Here is a 16,970-nt window from a genome sequence, read left to right as displayed (position 1 = left end):
ACATTTTATCTGTTTGTCCAATTAAACTGTTGGTTAAGTTTTAAATTCACGGTCAATTTGCATATCAATCATTTTGAAAAGGCATAACTTTTTAGACGAAATAGAATGATTTTGTAATTAGAACTCAGTGGAGCTATTTTAACCATGAATGGGTGAAAAATGAAATAGTATTTCGTGCCCCCGATAACACGGCAATTTTCATAGTACAAAACGAATCCAATGAATCATTTTCATACCTTTTTTAATGAGTGCAGTTCTTTTAAAATTATTTTAGTAAAATTCAGTTAAAGTCTTAAGTTAATTAAAAAAATTTCAAAAACATGCCATAGTTCGCAAACATACAAATACTTAAATAAATAAAATGTTTTTTAGATGGTGACGATAATTTAAACCTTGACTACAGCAGATTAATTGTTATCAATTTATCAGCTTCTACAGTCCCTTTTTAGAGACGATTCTAAATATGCATCATACGCTTAAAGTAATAGTTGTTCGACACAATTTATTTTTAAGTATTCTAGTTTTCTACATGGAGGTTCCGTCACCTATTCGCTACGCTCAACAACCCTTGTAGTTGCTTCTCATTCATCATTGAAGATCAGGAACCGTTTTCGTCCATTTTGTTTAAAATAAAAATTTCGATTGATTTGCCAGCAGTTGCATTTTAAGGATAACTAAGTTTTGACAAATGAAAAAAAGGGAAAAATGGTTCTCACCGAGAGTTATTACGCATTGAAGATGTTCTGTGGAAAAAGCAGTTTATGCCAGATCCCAAATTCATTTTTTTTCTCAGAACTAGTGGCATAGAGCATAAACCGTTCTTCCACATTTCTCCTAAAAGTTTTTTTTCCCCTAATAGTCGATTAAAAACCATTTTGCTTATAAAATATATAATTATTATACTTTTGTTTAATCAAATTATATTAATATGCTAATAGAATCAAAATAAAAAGGATACCTGGATTTTAATAATAAATAACTGTACTTAAAAAAAATTGCATTTAGGAAGACAGTGAAGTGTTGTTTTATCGCTTTAATACAAGATAGACTTATTCAGAAGGTTAGCAAATATTTATTCATAGCTGTTCTATTTTTCATCCAGACTGTTGCCATCCAACATATAATAAATAATTTATAATCATCTTACTTAATCGATTCATTATCGATTAATAATAATACTATAACAGAATGTACGACACAATAAGAAGAATTAATAAATTAGAAGTAATTTTTCTTGTTAACAGATCATAACAATTCTTATCGACATTTGAAAATACATTTAGAATAAAGAGAACTTTATTCTAAATGTATTTTCAAATGTCGATTTGAGATGTCGAAGCTTTATATTTGGCAACACTTAATCTTTTTCTATATAATATTTTTTTTCTTTCCTTTTGTTATTTTTGATATTAAGTCAAGAGGGATATTACGAAAATCGAGTAAATGATCAATTTTTCTACAACGATCGATAAATATTTATTATTTAAAGAAAAAAGTAAAAAGAACCTTTTAAATTGTAATAACTTTGAAACAAATAAGAATTTCAAAAGGGAAAAAAAGATTATGTTATGTTTATAAACAAATTTGGCTCCTTCAGCATACCAAATTTAACTTCGGTAGCTGCATTCTTGTGGCTATAGAGCTGCCCACATGCTATTTTTCCATCAAGTTTAAGAGTAAAAAATTCTTGAATTAACTATGGAATTTTTTATTTATTCCATTATAATCTCCGTACAATTTCCTACTTATTTTCGTAATTTGAAGTTTCTAAATCTTATAGTGTTTGACAAAATGTAACGTTAAGTTGAAAACCCCGAAAGAGGCATTAGTGGCCTTCTCAATTTTCTGTCAGAGAGGGAAATTTATTAATATCTGCTCGTTTCAAGTTAATTTAACGATGCAGTTTATTTTTCCAACTTCATATGAAAGGAATTTTTTAGGATTGGTCAGTGGTAATGTTATTATTCTAGGTTTTGATATATTCATACTTTTCGACTAGACCAACTTAATCGATTAGATTAACTTCAACACTGTTATCTTAAGTAAAGAATTCTAAGAGTTATGAAAAAATCATGATTACATAGGCATTAATAAAAAAGCATCAAGAACTGATATAATGAAAAATAAAGAAGATAATTTTTGAAATTCTTGGAATTGATTTTTATACAGACTGAGATTTTTCTTTTTATTTTCACCAGAGTGTATTTTTAATAGTTTAACATTAAATTACTTTATATTCTTTTTTTTATATTCTTTTTTTTATATTCTTTTTTTATATTCTTTTTATAGTTATTCATAGTTTTTTATATTCTTTTTATAGCAATTTTATATTCTTTTTATGGTTAACTTATACATAACTACTGTTCTCTTTCTTGGCAGCAATTTTTATATAAATATACAAATACGACGTAGCTAAGTTTAATATTTATTCTCTATTTTGTAAAAAAAAAATTCTTGATCTGCATATTTTTTGTACAATATTTATTATGAAGAACTTGTAATTCAACAATACGATGAGTAATTTGCGCCTAGTAATTCTTTTGCCGTATTGACACGTTAATTCTTAAATGATGACATTAATGATGTGTTATGCATACTTAATTGATTTCTGAAATAAATCTTTCGTTAGTTACAGATAACAAAATAAAAAACAATACTCAGCTTATTTCGCATTAAAAGAAAACAAACTAATTCGCCAAATATATTGATAAAAACTAAACAGATAGAAATTCCAAAAAAATAAACATATTTTAGCAATAAATATAATAAATTTTTCAGCAACGATTACTTAACTGAAAGCTTCTTTTCAAATCATTACTTTTTTTCAAATTTTTGTAAATTATAATTATTAATAATATTCTAGATTAGATGTTAATACTTTTCATAATATCTATATATATAATAGGATATAAAAATTATTAATTGCATTCTTATGAACTTTTATTCTAATTTATACGATGCAAAAATACTCACGGAAATTTATCAATTGCTTTAAAATTCAGTGATATATTAACAGATAAGTAGTGTTGCATGGAAATTTTAGTTACTAAATAATTAGTTAGTAGTAAAAAATTAGTCAGTAAATAGTTAAAAATCTATTTTCAGTCAGTAGCCAGCATAATGAGTCGGTGACCAATATCATTTTAATTTAATAGCCACTATTGGCAAGCGTTTCTTTCCTTCTTTTTTTCTTTTTTTTTGCTTAGATAAAATTATATTTTTAAAAAAGATTCATATCAGAAATAATCTACGGCTATAAGAAGTTAATGCAACGAAAAAAATAACATAAGTATGTGAAAAATGTTGTTAAACATACTTAATTTAAAAATCTATTTTTAAGAAATATATTTGGGGAAGCAAAAGGAATTTAAGGCTGTTTTTCAAAGGCTCCGTCGCAATTGAAATGATGCTTTTTATGCTAATAATATGTTATTTTTATAACTGCTGTGAGTTTGCATTTGTTACTCGCGACTGTTGGGTCAAGTTTAGCCATCTAAAGAGAGCGCCCTCTACGATTATTTTGAAAATGGCGCAAAACGTCAATATGGAGAAAAGACTCAGTTTTGTGAAAATAAAAAAAACGTTTGTGGTCTAATTTTTTAATATTTAAGAACTTACTACAATGCTGCAGAGTCTGGGCTCATGAAAATGTACAAAAACTGAAAATTAGACGGCGATTTTGATAAATTTCATCTAGATGGAAAAATGTCTCCGAATTGGCAATTTTTTTAAAAAAGTTTAATGACTTTTAAAATATTTAAGTTATTTGTCTGTTCTAATGCTCGGATAGTTCTTCACGGCAAGATTATATATAGTTTAGAATCATCGCATTGTTTCAAGTGTAAGTCACTTAAACTACGGTTTTTTTTTATTTACGGTATGGATAAACTTTTATCAATAAACAATTTTCAGAAAGAAAAAAAACATGGAAAAAAGTGACCGGTTGTTTATTAAATCTAAGATGCTAATTATATTTTGACTCGCTACGTGGCGAGACGTAATTTTCAGGTCTATTGTGTGTTGTATATTTAGCGTATAAATGAAATAATCCTTTGGCAATGATTTAAAATAGATTAAAGTGGTTTCTTAGTATTAATATAGCGAACCAAACCAAATCACACATACAACTGAAGAATACCAAACTGTTAGAATTAATAAAAATTGGATATTTTGCTTCAGTGATCTATATAATTAATTTTACTTAACAATTAATTGCGCTTTTTTAATCTTGTTCAACTTAAAATTGTTCTAATTTATTTGATACAAAACTATCCATTAAAAAGTCATTTTGAAAATGACGTTACAAAAGTAGGACGAATTGTCCTATAATTACGTACTTAAATACATGATATATCTTGTAAAAATAAATAAAATAAATTTCAGGCAATAACTAAAAAAATTAGGGAACAATACAAAATTTTATTGTTTCTTATATAAACAATAAAACAACAACAGTTTAATTGAATTGTCCTATAATTGTCAAAATAACTCTCAGACATCAAACAACTCCTCATAATTATATCATTATCATTATGTCTCTTTTTTAAAACACAATTACTATAACAGCAAGTGAACCAACAAGGAAGAGCACTTTATAAGTTTATTAATGAAATAAAGATTTTAGTATCATTTTAAGCGCAATCATTTTATCAGTTCATTTGCTATATAAACTTCGAAAATTTTTTTTTATTGAATAAACCATTGAATAAACCATTAAAAAAAGCTTCTCGTGACTTGGTGGATTTCTGTGAGTCAAATTTCGAATTCATTTTTCTTTATTATTTGAACTTACTATTTAAAGTATGCTTTATCTAAATTAGTTAGAAATACTTTTGACTTTTATAATTGATTGTTAAGTGTGATGCGTTGATTGCTTTTATCTTCAGTTAAGGATGTATCTCAAAATTAATGAATAATGGTTAAGTAACCGTAATATAATAATAACAGTAAACCAACCGTAAAATGATAATAATGGTAAACCAACCGTAAAATAATAAGAAATTGTAAACCAATCGTAAATTATTCAAACTGAAAACAATGGATTTTCATCTGATTAACTGAAGATTTTTAATAATAATATAGTTATTAGACTGAGAAAATCTTATTCAATACTAAACCTCGATGTAGGTACTTTGAAGCTACTTACATTGAAAATTTGTTGCAACTTTTACAGGATCTTAAATTCAACCATGTTTTTGCTCAATATGAACCATAGTAAAATATAATCAAGTTTAAGCAGCTGCATGGTAATACTGTCGAACAAAAGGCTAGATTAAGATTACAACGAATTTGCACGATATTATGGTTTAACACTCCCCAAAATTTCTATTCATATATTGATAGTATCAGTTCTAAAGTTTACGTCTCAGTTTTAAAAAATTTAAATTTTAAAACGCAAATAAGTTAACAAAAATAAATTCAATGTAATAAATCAAAGTATAAAAATCACGACGGTATTCTCATACTGGAAAAGAAATTGTGGTAAATTTGTCGTTGTTATTTATGCGACTTGACAATACCAGCAAGCCTGCTTGAAATCAAGCTAATTTTTAAGGCAGAGAGTGTATTTCTTGCTCAGTGGCGCAATCTACTTCAAAGATTATGACGTCAGTCGCACACACGTCATGGCCCTTTTTATAGGGATGACCCAAACTCAAACTCAGCGGCGTGACAGCCCAAAGAGGGCCAAGGCCTACTGTGCCCATCTCAGTTTTCTTGATCTTGGGCTCTGGTGTGCAAGAGCAGATGTTCCAGTCAGGTGGTCAGCCGAACGCTGAACCCCCTGTGTTTAGTTCCCAAGCATACTTGGTACTCATTTATCGATCCACTGAAGGGATGAAAGGCTGAGTCAACCTTGCCCGAGGATCGAAACAGGGACCTGTGGCACGATAGCGCGAAGCGCTACCGTTTAGCCACCGGGCGTGGGATGACCCAAACATAGTCAATTTATTCATCCATGGATCGTAAACTGAACCGGAGAATCCCAGAGGTACTGATTCCTTATGGGAACTTAGAGGACTTTGTGACCCCGACAGATTTAACGCGCACCAGCCATCATTTAATACACGGGGATTCTTCGAAAGGTAGCATCCGAACTCACATCCCCTCCTCTGTACCCTCCTCGCCCCCCATCCTCTACTGGGGCTGGTGAGGAAAAGAAAAGGTGTCTTTTTTATTTATTGTTCGTTCGTTCTGCATTTTTAGGCTATTGATAAATAGTTATTACCGTACTTATCTTAAAGATGCGTTTATCTATTCGATATTAAAAAATCGCAACGGCAGCAGCTGCTTTGGGAGTTCAACTTAACAATATATTTTGCTTTGCTGTGAAAATATAACTTAGAAACTTAACATTACGAAGGTGAGTAAAAAACAGTACAGAGAGTACTGAAAAATAAAATTATTATTTATGTAATAATAAACATATTATTCATATGATAATTAAAACAATAATTACCTGTGAAACTTGTAGGGGGGGGGGGAAATGCGAGGGTTGCTATTTATATTTCTGGCCTTGGCAACAGTAAGGGTTTCTAGACGACAGCAGACGATTTTAATCGAAAGTTTGATATTTTTAAACATTAATTCAGCAGACGATTTACCATTATAGCTTCATTTGTGTTGTTGACAGTAAATTGAAAAGTTCTTCTCCTTCAAAAAATGGAATTGAATGGTGAAAATTTTCGTGCCATTATTTTTCATAACTTTCGACGTGGATTGTCAAGACAAGAGTGCTTCGATGACCTTAATTCTTTATTCAGCGATAAAGCGCCATCCTACAGCACTGTAAAAAATTAGTATAGCGAATTTAATCGTGGTCGATGTTCGATCCAGGACGAATCCCGTGCAGGTCGTCCAAAATCCGTTGTTGTGCCAGAAAAGATCGATGCTGTGAGTGAACTGATAAAGCAAGATCGTCATGTGACATACCGTGAGATAGAGGCATCTTTGGACATTAGTATGACTAGCATCAATAAAATATTGCGTGAACATTTGAGCGCAAAAAAAATTTGTTCGCGTTGGATCCCGCATAATCTGACAAACGCTCAAAAAAAAGGCTCGTGTCGGTTGGTGCAAGGAAATGTTGGAAAAATACGTTCAAGGTACATCAAAGGCTGTGTATAACATCTACACAGGTGACGAATCATGGATTTATGCATATGAGCCGGAAACAAAACAGCAATCAACTGTATGGGTCTTCCAAGACGAGGCAAAACCAACAAAAGTTGTTCGAGGAAGAAGCACATCGAAACAAATGATTGCCTGTTTCTTCGGCATTAACGGTCATGTGGCAACAGTGGCGTTAGAGCAACGCAGGACGGTCAATTCTGAATGGTACACGACCATTTGTTTGCCAGAAGTCATCGGAGAAATTCGAAAAAAGCAGAAGAACAGGCGAATCATTCTTCATTATGACAATGCGAGCTCTCACACATCGACTCAAACAAAGGCATTTCTGACGGAGCGAAAGATCGAACTGATGGGTCATCTGCCGTACAGCCCTGATTTGGCACCCAATGACTTCTTCTTATTCCCACACATCAAAAATAAATTACGTGGACAACGATTTTAGACCCCCGAAGAAGCGGTTGATGCATTCAAAACGCATGTTTTGGAGTTACCTCAATCGGACTGGAAAAAGTGCTTTAAAAATTGGTTCAAACGCATGCAAAAGTGTATTGATCATCATGGAGAATATTTTGAAAAGCAATAAAACCAATTTCGATCCTACATACTTGTTTTTTTATTATTAGGCCAGAAATATAAATAGCAACCCTCGTACCATGTTCGACCGATCTGTAATTTGTTGAAGTATACAACTTCGTATTTAAAATTTGGCAAGCTAAAAGAGCCCTTTATTTTAAATTTTTATTTTAAAACAAAATTTCAAAATGTTCGAAAGTTATTGCCAATTTATGTGATTTTCCGTGAACTTTTTCAGCTTTAATTTATTTAGATATTAACTGTTTTTCCATTGTTAAACAAATCTTATATACTCACACTCGAGCAGATGTTAAACAAAAGTAGAAGTTTGAGACAGATTACATGATGCCGGATATAAATCTTAACATTTATAGAGTAAAAAGTTTTCAAAATAAAAAAAAAACCTTAATAAGGAGAGATAAAAACCGTTTTCTATTGGAATTGCTATTATAGTGATTCGAATGACGTCAACGGGCAAAATAATTTATTCTATGAATTCAGTCACACAATGTGTACTTTTCAGGTAAAGCTTTTTTCATATGAAATTCATATGATTATTCCAGGTAATCGCCTATTTCGTTACCATTAACACATTGACAAATGAAGTTGCAATATTTGTATAATTTAAAAACAAAATATTTTTGTTTGCTTTTTAAAAATATTGACGTTTAAGGAGAAAAAAATGATGAATGCAATAACTACGATATTTGGCTAGCCGAAAAATCAGGAGCTGAGACAAACAAAAAAAAAACTTAATTCTATTAAAAATACCCAAATATACAATAGTAATTAAGAATTCATTTGGTAGTTTTTCCGTTCGTATGGTAGCGGTTTACCAGAAATTGTGAGTTTCAAAAACTTAAAACTTAAAAAAAAAAAACTTAAAAATAATTCTAACCGAATAAATGGTTTTATGCCATGCTTTAGGGAAAAAAAGAGAAAAATCATACAGGAGAAAAATTATTGAAATTCTTAAATATACCTTGGAAGATCTGCTTACCTTTGAGAGTACACCTGACTAATTTAATCTAGTTTTAAACTTTTGGCTTTTAGATTTCCTGGTTTTAATATTTGCTTTTTAGTACTTTGCCTTGTTTTTACCGTACTCTGGTCACTTTGTCCTCCTCTTGGACTGAAATCCTCCTCATACACTGGACATTTGAACAGAAGTTTTGGATCTGAGTGAACTTCAGCATCCTCATTTTTGAATTTTTATCCTTTTAGAGAAACCTTGGTATACATCAAAACATTTTTAATCATAGAGGCACATTGCCTTGAAAAGGGGATACTAGAATTTTTGAACTTTCAGTCAACTATTTTAATTATGTCATTAACCTTATTTCAGGTCTCACATGTTTTTGATGGGATTTTTCTTATTTTTACCATCTGATGTTTTACCTAACTTTACTCTTTATACGTTTTTTAAGTGTATTTTCGACACTTTTATTTTTGGTTAATTTTCCTCTTTTAGATGTTTAAGCTCCTTTTACTTGTTTTTAAGAATTCTGGTTCTCTTCAAGATCCCTTTGATCTTTTATTTCAAGCAGGAAACTGGAAAGGATTGCTCAAGCAGGATTGCTGTTCCGTGCCCTTTCCCTTCCATGGAGAACTTTTGGTCATCGGTGACCTCTTTTGTGATAGCCATACACTTTGAAGTCTCTCTCCGAAATTTTATGTTGGCTTTAACTATAAATCCCTTTTGGAATTATTATGATTGATTTAAAAATTTCATAAATCTGATTGGGGATACTGAACTATATGTTCTTGCACGGGTGTCTTGGTGATGTATGTTTTTTAAAGAGAGTTTATTCGACTCGCGTTTCTGTTTTCAAATTGTGATTTAAAATGTATTCTAAAACTCTTCATTTTTTTTTAAAAATGTGGTAAATTTATGCTTGTTGAAATAAATAATTTGAATGAAACTAAATCGCAAGAGATTCTGACGAAGAAAAAATTCTTAAAATTATATAATTTGCTATTCTGTAATCTTAATTTGAACGTTTATTTCGATACATGAGCTGTTAAATTGAATATATATATATATATATATATATATATATATATATATATATATATATATATATATATATATATATATATATATACATTGTGAAGATGTGATGATGATTTATTGTATTATGAAGAAGTGAAATAAATGTATGTTTCACATATATTTTTCCTAAACATCTATGCAGTACTGACATATATTCATAACATGGTCAGTATGAAAGTTAATAAATCTAAAAAATAGAAAACAATGCTTGGTACAAAGCTGATTTTGCTCTTTATGCTGTATTGTTTTGAACTTTTAACTTTCTTAAAAATTAAAAACACTGAACATCTACTCAATAAATCTCGCGTTTTATCGTTCATCTTGGTAAGCCCTTATATCATAGTGAATATTTACCCCATATTAAAATATTTGATAAATCTTAACTATTTTTTATGAAAATTTAAGTTTACCAATTATTGGTAATGAACCAACTTAAATTGCTATTTCGTTAAAATTCAAATTAGAATGCATTGTATGCCCACAGAGTTATAAAAAAATAGCCTCTCTACACAGAGAAATGAATTTTAGTGAAATTACCACACTTGTTTTGTAAAGACATTTTTGTTAATTAAACCAAATATGAGAAAATGGCGACGAGTGGCAAAAGCCTATAGTTGCCATTTCTTTTGTTAAAAATATTATTCCGTTTTTTTAAAAATATCGTTAGGTTTCTTATTATATGGATTACACTTCGATTAAAAAAAAGTGGGAGCTGTATTTTGGAAATATCAAAATTTTGTCACTGTAACTGCAATCGTCGTTTCGCAATCACTTTAAATATTTTTCTTGAGCACATAGATCATAATACTCATGCACAAAATTTTATTCCGTTCACTTAAATAGTATGATCTACATTGGGTCATTTGTTGGCAAAGTTATTTGATAATCACACTGCATGTTAAAAGAGTTATAATCGTTTTTGTTCATATTATCTGCTATCGTTTTCTTTTGTGCTATTTACTGTCCCTGAAACTGTCAACCTTAGCATTCGTGACTCCATTTTTTCTATGTCAAAATATAGATGTTTTATCAAATTTTAACATCCTATATAAGTTTTTCAATTTGGTTCGGAAATAAAATTTAGTAAAATCTTATATGTAAGTGTTTTTTACGGTAGCTTTTGTATGAATTATAATACTTTAACGAAAGAAATGACTATGTTTGTTTTCACGCTTATTTTTAAATCGATTTCGAATGTAATTTTTTTTTCTTTTTTCGTTTTTTTAACATAATGAAAACAAATTACCTGAAAAAGAACATACAGCATGCGTGAAACGTTAGTTATTGACACTTACAGAGTGCTTTAAAATCGCTGCGATTAGTACATATTCTTGAAATGTATAGCAAAAAAAGAAATACATTCCAATTAGTGAGTAATGTTTGAGCTAAGAGGAAAAATATATACGAATGTGCTGTATTACTAGAGAGAAAGTTTGAAGTGAAGACATTCAAACCCGCTCGACTTTTGGAGGCATTCGATAGGAGATTGATGTTTTCGTCCCACCTTTCTCGCTAGTGATCCAACACATTTTAAAAGCATTTTCATTGTTTCCTCTGAAATGCTATTTTTTCATATATGTAATTTTTTTACTCAATTTCCTAGAAGGATTTTAAAATTATGTATTAATGGTGATCATTGTGAAACGCCCTGCATATTTTTTCCTGCAAAAAATTCGCACAAATAGCTTATCTATGAATGGTAACTAATTTCTTAGTCCGATGAACATCGAAACCTGTATCATTGACTAATAAATCCTGGAGATGTTTCTAATAGCCACCCTTCAACTCCTTTCAGTTTCTCTGGCAATCAAACAAGTTTTAAAAAATTTCAGTTACGTCTTCCTACCTAGAGATTTGGTAGGTTTTGATTCTTCTATTCTTTTTTTTTTTATTTTCCTGGATCAAGTATTAATTTGCAAAAACTAATGTGCATACTTTATTCTTAAAATGGATTCTAAAAACATAAGGGCAATCATTACACGTAGAAAAATATTTTGCTATTAACGTACTGCATGGTAAGGACATTTCTGTTGAAAAGAAAAATCATAATTCTGGTATTAAAACCCAAAATAGATGGTATTTAAACTATTTATTTAATAATGTTCTCCGTTCGCATGGCAATGGTTTACCGAAAACTTTGGTTTTCGAAATTATAGTTTTTATTAACACACATTCAGTAAAAAATACAAAACTGTAAAACAAATTTAACCGAAAAATAGGCCATGTTCTAAGGTATCATGATAAACTTACTAAATTTACCAAATTTTATTACGTATTTTAAAAGTATATTTCTCTGTTTATTTTAAAAAACTCATAACCATTTCGGTAAAAATTACCAAGGTTTTGTTGTTCCCATAGAGCAAGAAACACGTTAATTATTAACGAAATTTTATAGCTTTTACTATATTTTTTTCAGTGAACGGAATTCCTTGTATATTGATCAAAGAATATGATTGAAGAGTGAATATGTCCCTCTCTAGTTTTTGTATGATTGATTAAAAAATTTTCTTATAAGTATTTATGAAGTAAAGTTTGTTTAAAATATAGACTTTACTGCAGTATTTCAAAATTGTTTTATTATAACAACAAAATACAGAACATGTTTTTTCCAGAAAAATAAATCATGAAGATTTTCGCTGTCTTGGCTTTATTCTCCTGTCTCGTTGCTATGGTAATTGGAGCCCAAACTGCATGCCAAATGCAAAGACAACAAGAACAGGCTAAAAGTAAGATATAAATTTATATTTAAATTTGGCGAAAAAAATGAATTGTTGATATCTTAATTCTTTCCAGGATATGAAAACAAATACATTTTTGATACTTTTCTTTGAAGAGAATTGTTCGTCAGTCTTAATTTCTTAAAATCTTCTCAGAGTAATCCAAAATCAGAAAATAGCAAAAAACTTAGTTTATTTTATTTTATTTTGAGAAATGTTTTTAGAAATATTCTTAACGATAGATTTTTAATATCAACATTAAAACTTCACACATAATCCGAAATAACTTAAGTCACTTTGCAAGAATTATCAACTGATTCAATATCTTATAATTTAAAATTACGAATAAATATGAGAAATTAAATGTGCATGGCTAAATTTACGAGAATAAAATGAAGAAGGAATAATTTAAAATAAATAATTTACGAGAATAAATTTATTTCAGTATGTAAGAAATGTACAGGACGTACGATATAATAAATAAAATTTAACGTTAGATATTTTATTCGAGAAGCTGTTAAACTTGTAAAAAATACCATGCGAGCCACTGTATATCCTGTAGAAATGCAGCTGATGAATTAAAATTTGTCTTGCTGAGAGGCTTTTTTTTCATTGTTAACATGATTTTTGTTTTTAATATTAATTTGTTCAAACGTTATAGTAATTTAGAGTAATTTTTTTCCCGAATATTTTCTGTAGTGTTTTTCTTTTTACAAATGATTATTTATCCATTTTGTAAGAGTTCCCTCGAGACCTTAATTTTATGAATATTACTAGCATTCAAAATATTGTATTAAATTTTATGGCAAAATTTAATATAAAATGTTGAACAGCAAAACTTGGACTTTTTCAAAAAATACAAATATACAATTTAACCGAAAAATTCTTTGAATTTTATAGAAATTTTAATCACAAATGTTCCGTAATTTCAATTTTCAGTAACTGAAAATTTGTTACGATTTATGATTTCATTTACCCTATTCATCCTTTTTGCAATAGTTCTAAGCTTATTTCAAGCTTTCTTTACTTTTGTTATTTAGTTTTTCATCAGTGAAAACATCTTAAAGATGAAAAAAGAACAAAGATTTTAGAATATGGATAGGCATACTGTTCTTATAATCAATAAAACACGTCTTATTTGCATAATAAGATGTATTTCGTTGTTTTATACTTTTGCTCGATTTTAATGAAGTTATTTATTTTCAAGTACATTTTCTGATAGAGTTCCTAGGGTAAACTAACCATTGAAGGAACACTTAAGCTTCGCTTGCTTTTTAAAAAATCATATTAATTTCAAAATTCGTAATTTTTGTTACACAACAGTGTTACAATATTTCCTTCTAATTGCAAATCATGTAAAAAAAAATTGTAGAGAACTTACAAAATGTTGTTTTGAAGTTTTGGAGGATCAAATAACAAGTAGTAAGAAGACCAAGTAAAGGAACAGCTCTTACCAGTGAAGGAACACAAAATTTCCCAGTAAAGGGACACTTCATTTTGGTTATTTTTTAATGCTCTTTATGAATTTATATACCCTACAAATATCTAAAAACTAGCCTATTCTTGAAATTATAACATACAAATTCTTGGAAAATGCTAACTTTTTTTTTGTAATCATGAATTGAAAAGTAAAGTGTCAACATATTAACACATACTATTCATTCACTGGGAAATCTATGCCCAGTAAAGGAACATGCCTGTTCCTTCACTGGTTAGAAGTTGTTTTTAGTGCAAAACATCACTAAAGATACAGGAAAGTTAAAGCTTTTCTTTCATTTTCATTAACTTAGAAAAAAAACAGTAACAGAACACTTGTTCTTTCACTGGTTTTTATCGTTTGGTGATCCAGTGAATAAACACCCCCTTATCTCAGTACTTGAATATGCTATGATGCTTAAAAATAAATAAAACGTAACTTCAATAACTATATTTTGAATTCTTATTTTCACAGTGAGAAAAATAAAACTTTTACATGCAATTAATTCCACTTCAAACATATAAATGCAAACACTCACCTTATAATTTTTTCAAAGAAACAAGGTGTTGCAGAGATAATAACAAATTTAAAAAATTTTCCAGAGAAGTCTATGTGACCAGATAATCCAAAACATTGCTAGATGACTTCCTATTGTTTGGCAGTAAGCTATTATTACCAATCAATCTAAAGAAAAACTTTCAAATTCTTATTTTTAATCAATATATATGAAATGTTCCTTCACTGGTTGGTTTACCCTACTTTAAGATCATACGATTCAATTATAATTACAACACGGAAGCTTATATAACGAAATGGCAAAATAGGATTGAGTTTTCTTACGATAATTTTATTCAAATATAATTACAACACGAAAGCTTATATAATAGAATATCATATTAGAATTGAATTTTCTTACGATTATTCGATTCAGTTAAAATTATAATACGAAATATTATATAGTCCAATAGAATATTAGGATTGAGTTTTCTTAAGATTATTCGATTCAATTATAATTAAAATATGAAAGCTCATATGAAGGAATGACATATCAGGATTGAGGTTTCTTTAATTTGATTCAATTATAAACACAATATGACATATTACATAATTGAATGGCATAAATAAATAACAAAGGTGTCTTTAGAAAGATAAGCAATTTAGATTATTCGGAAGCGCTTTCTTTTTAACATAACTATCAAGATAATGTTTTTATCATATTGAATAAACCTTATTAGTGTTATGCTTACAACAAAATGCAACAAATTCCAATTGGCAAATAAAAGGATAGTTCGCATTTATTAAATTTACGTCACCCCTGCAAATTTATAACGCGTATTGACTTGAAAGCAGACAAAAACTTCATGTGTTGCTACTTTTAATTTTACACATACTGCATTAACCTTACTTTCTTGAGAAATATTTTTTTAAATAAAATAAAAACAATATGAGTGTTCAGTAAAAAATTTACCGTAGATAATCCGCATGAATATCTCAGAAATAAATCAATATTGTTTGTAAATAATATTTTTAATTTACAATATACAATATTAATATTTTAAAATCCACAATAATAATGCTTTAAAATTAAGAATTATCTAAATTCCATGTTTGAAAAGTTTTTTTTGGCCAAGAAATTTTGATTTTATATAAATATTAATTTAAAAAAAATTTTCAGACGCTATTGGCAACTTCATTCCGAAATGTGATGCAGATGGTAGCTACAGCCAAGTACAGTGCCACGGATCAACTGGATACTGCTGGTGCGCTGATAAGGATGGAAACCAAATCACCGAATCAGTCAGAGGACGTCCAACCTGTTAGAATGTGTTAAAATAAGCAGTTTCATTTCATTAAAGAATTAATAAAAGATTCAAAATGGTGAATCAACAATTACTTTAAAAATATTCAAACATTATTTTTAAAAAAACTAATAATGAAATTAACTAACTAACTAATAATGAACTAACTCTTAAAAATCTTTCATAAACACTCAAGTAGCGGATAATGTCAAATACTAAAAAAATTATCATGTTTTTTGCTTAAATCATGACGATTATAACACAGGTGAACCAATAAGAAAGAACATGTTCTAAGTTTTAAAACTGGTACATAATTTTTATTATAATTTGAAATGAGTGTCTATTATCTTATCATTTACTATATAAACTAGCAAAAACAGTCTCATCGATTCCTGTTTATTTTTTAAACTATTTAAGATCATTTTGGATAGTTAATTCGTGCTCAACTGTTTGCATTAGTTTAAGGTTAACCGTTGCAATATAATTGTAAATGATTCTGTTTAAGATTTCATCATATGCTCTTTAAAGTTTAATAATTTTTTACAAGTTCGGTCATCAACGCGATTGGAATGTGAATCGATGCTATGGCACCAAACTAGCATTCCTGAAGTTATTTGAAATCACGTGCTTCTTTTTTGTCAGATGTGCGTTTATGACGTGTTTCTGGAAATAAAATTAAGGTGCAATTTTTTTCCCAAGACTTAATGAACGTGTGACAAAGATAATGAACTAAAATAATTTTAAAAAATTTAAAAAAGAACAACATTTTTATGGATGAGTGCAAAAATGTAATACATAAAATATTGCTCATAACTTTTAAATATCGATTTTATGTAGTCTCGGTTAATTTTCCAGGCATTATCTTTATTTTACCTAAAATTAATACTAAAATGTGTTGCGAGAATTTCTTTTAACTTTTTTAAAGAAAGCAGATGAAAAGTCGGTTGTTGCTGTTGTCGTAACCTATTAACCAATTAAAGGGCAGAATAAGTTATTTAAAACCAGAATTGCTTCCTTTTAGAAAAATTTATTTTAAAAAGCAATTCTTTTAATTGCGAATTAGACAAAATTAAACATTAAATTTCTCTGTTTCAATCTTTCCTTACACTTAAATTCATCACATACTTCAATTCGACTGTTAATAAAAAATAGCCTCGTATTTAAAGCTGGAAAAAATATAAAAGTTATAGCATGATTTAAAAAATGTACCAATTTTTCCT

General features: G+C 28.8%; 1 protein-coding gene across 1 annotated transcript; it reads left to right on the top strand.

Moving 5' to 3' along the window:
• Positions 1-4,616: 4,616 nt before the first annotated feature.
• On the top strand, positions 4,617-15,834 carry LOC110283098 (U20-hexatoxin-Hi1a-like). Its single transcript, XM_021147661.4, has 3 exons — positions 4,617-4,747; positions 12,370-12,483; positions 15,627-15,834. The coding sequence occupies exons 2-3, from the start codon at positions 12,381-12,383 to the stop codon at positions 15,770-15,772; spliced, it is 249 nt and encodes an 82-aa protein (XP_021003320.1). The 5' UTR covers positions 4,617-4,747; positions 12,370-12,380; the 3' UTR covers positions 15,773-15,834.
• Positions 15,835-16,970: the final 1,136 nt, after the last annotated feature.

Source organism: Parasteatoda tepidariorum, chromosome 9 (genome assembly GCF_982258835.1).
Source record: "Parasteatoda tepidariorum strain Cologne lab strain chromosome 9, Ptep-v5.0, whole genome shotgun sequence".
Lineage (NCBI taxonomy): Eukaryota > Metazoa > Arthropoda > Arachnida > Araneae > Theridiidae > Parasteatoda > Parasteatoda tepidariorum.
Note: the sequence above shows the minus strand (reverse complement) of the source record. Positions and strands in the feature narration are given on the sequence as shown.

Coding starts and splice junctions, on each gene's coding strand:
- LOC110283098 (XM_021147661.4), top strand. CDS start 12,381: ATGAAGATTTTCGCTGTCTTGGCTTTATTCTCCTGTCTCGTTGCTATG. Junction 12,484..15,626: donor ACAACAAGAACAGGCTAAAA/GTAAGATATAAA, acceptor AAAAATTTTCAG/ACGCTATTGGCAACTTCATT.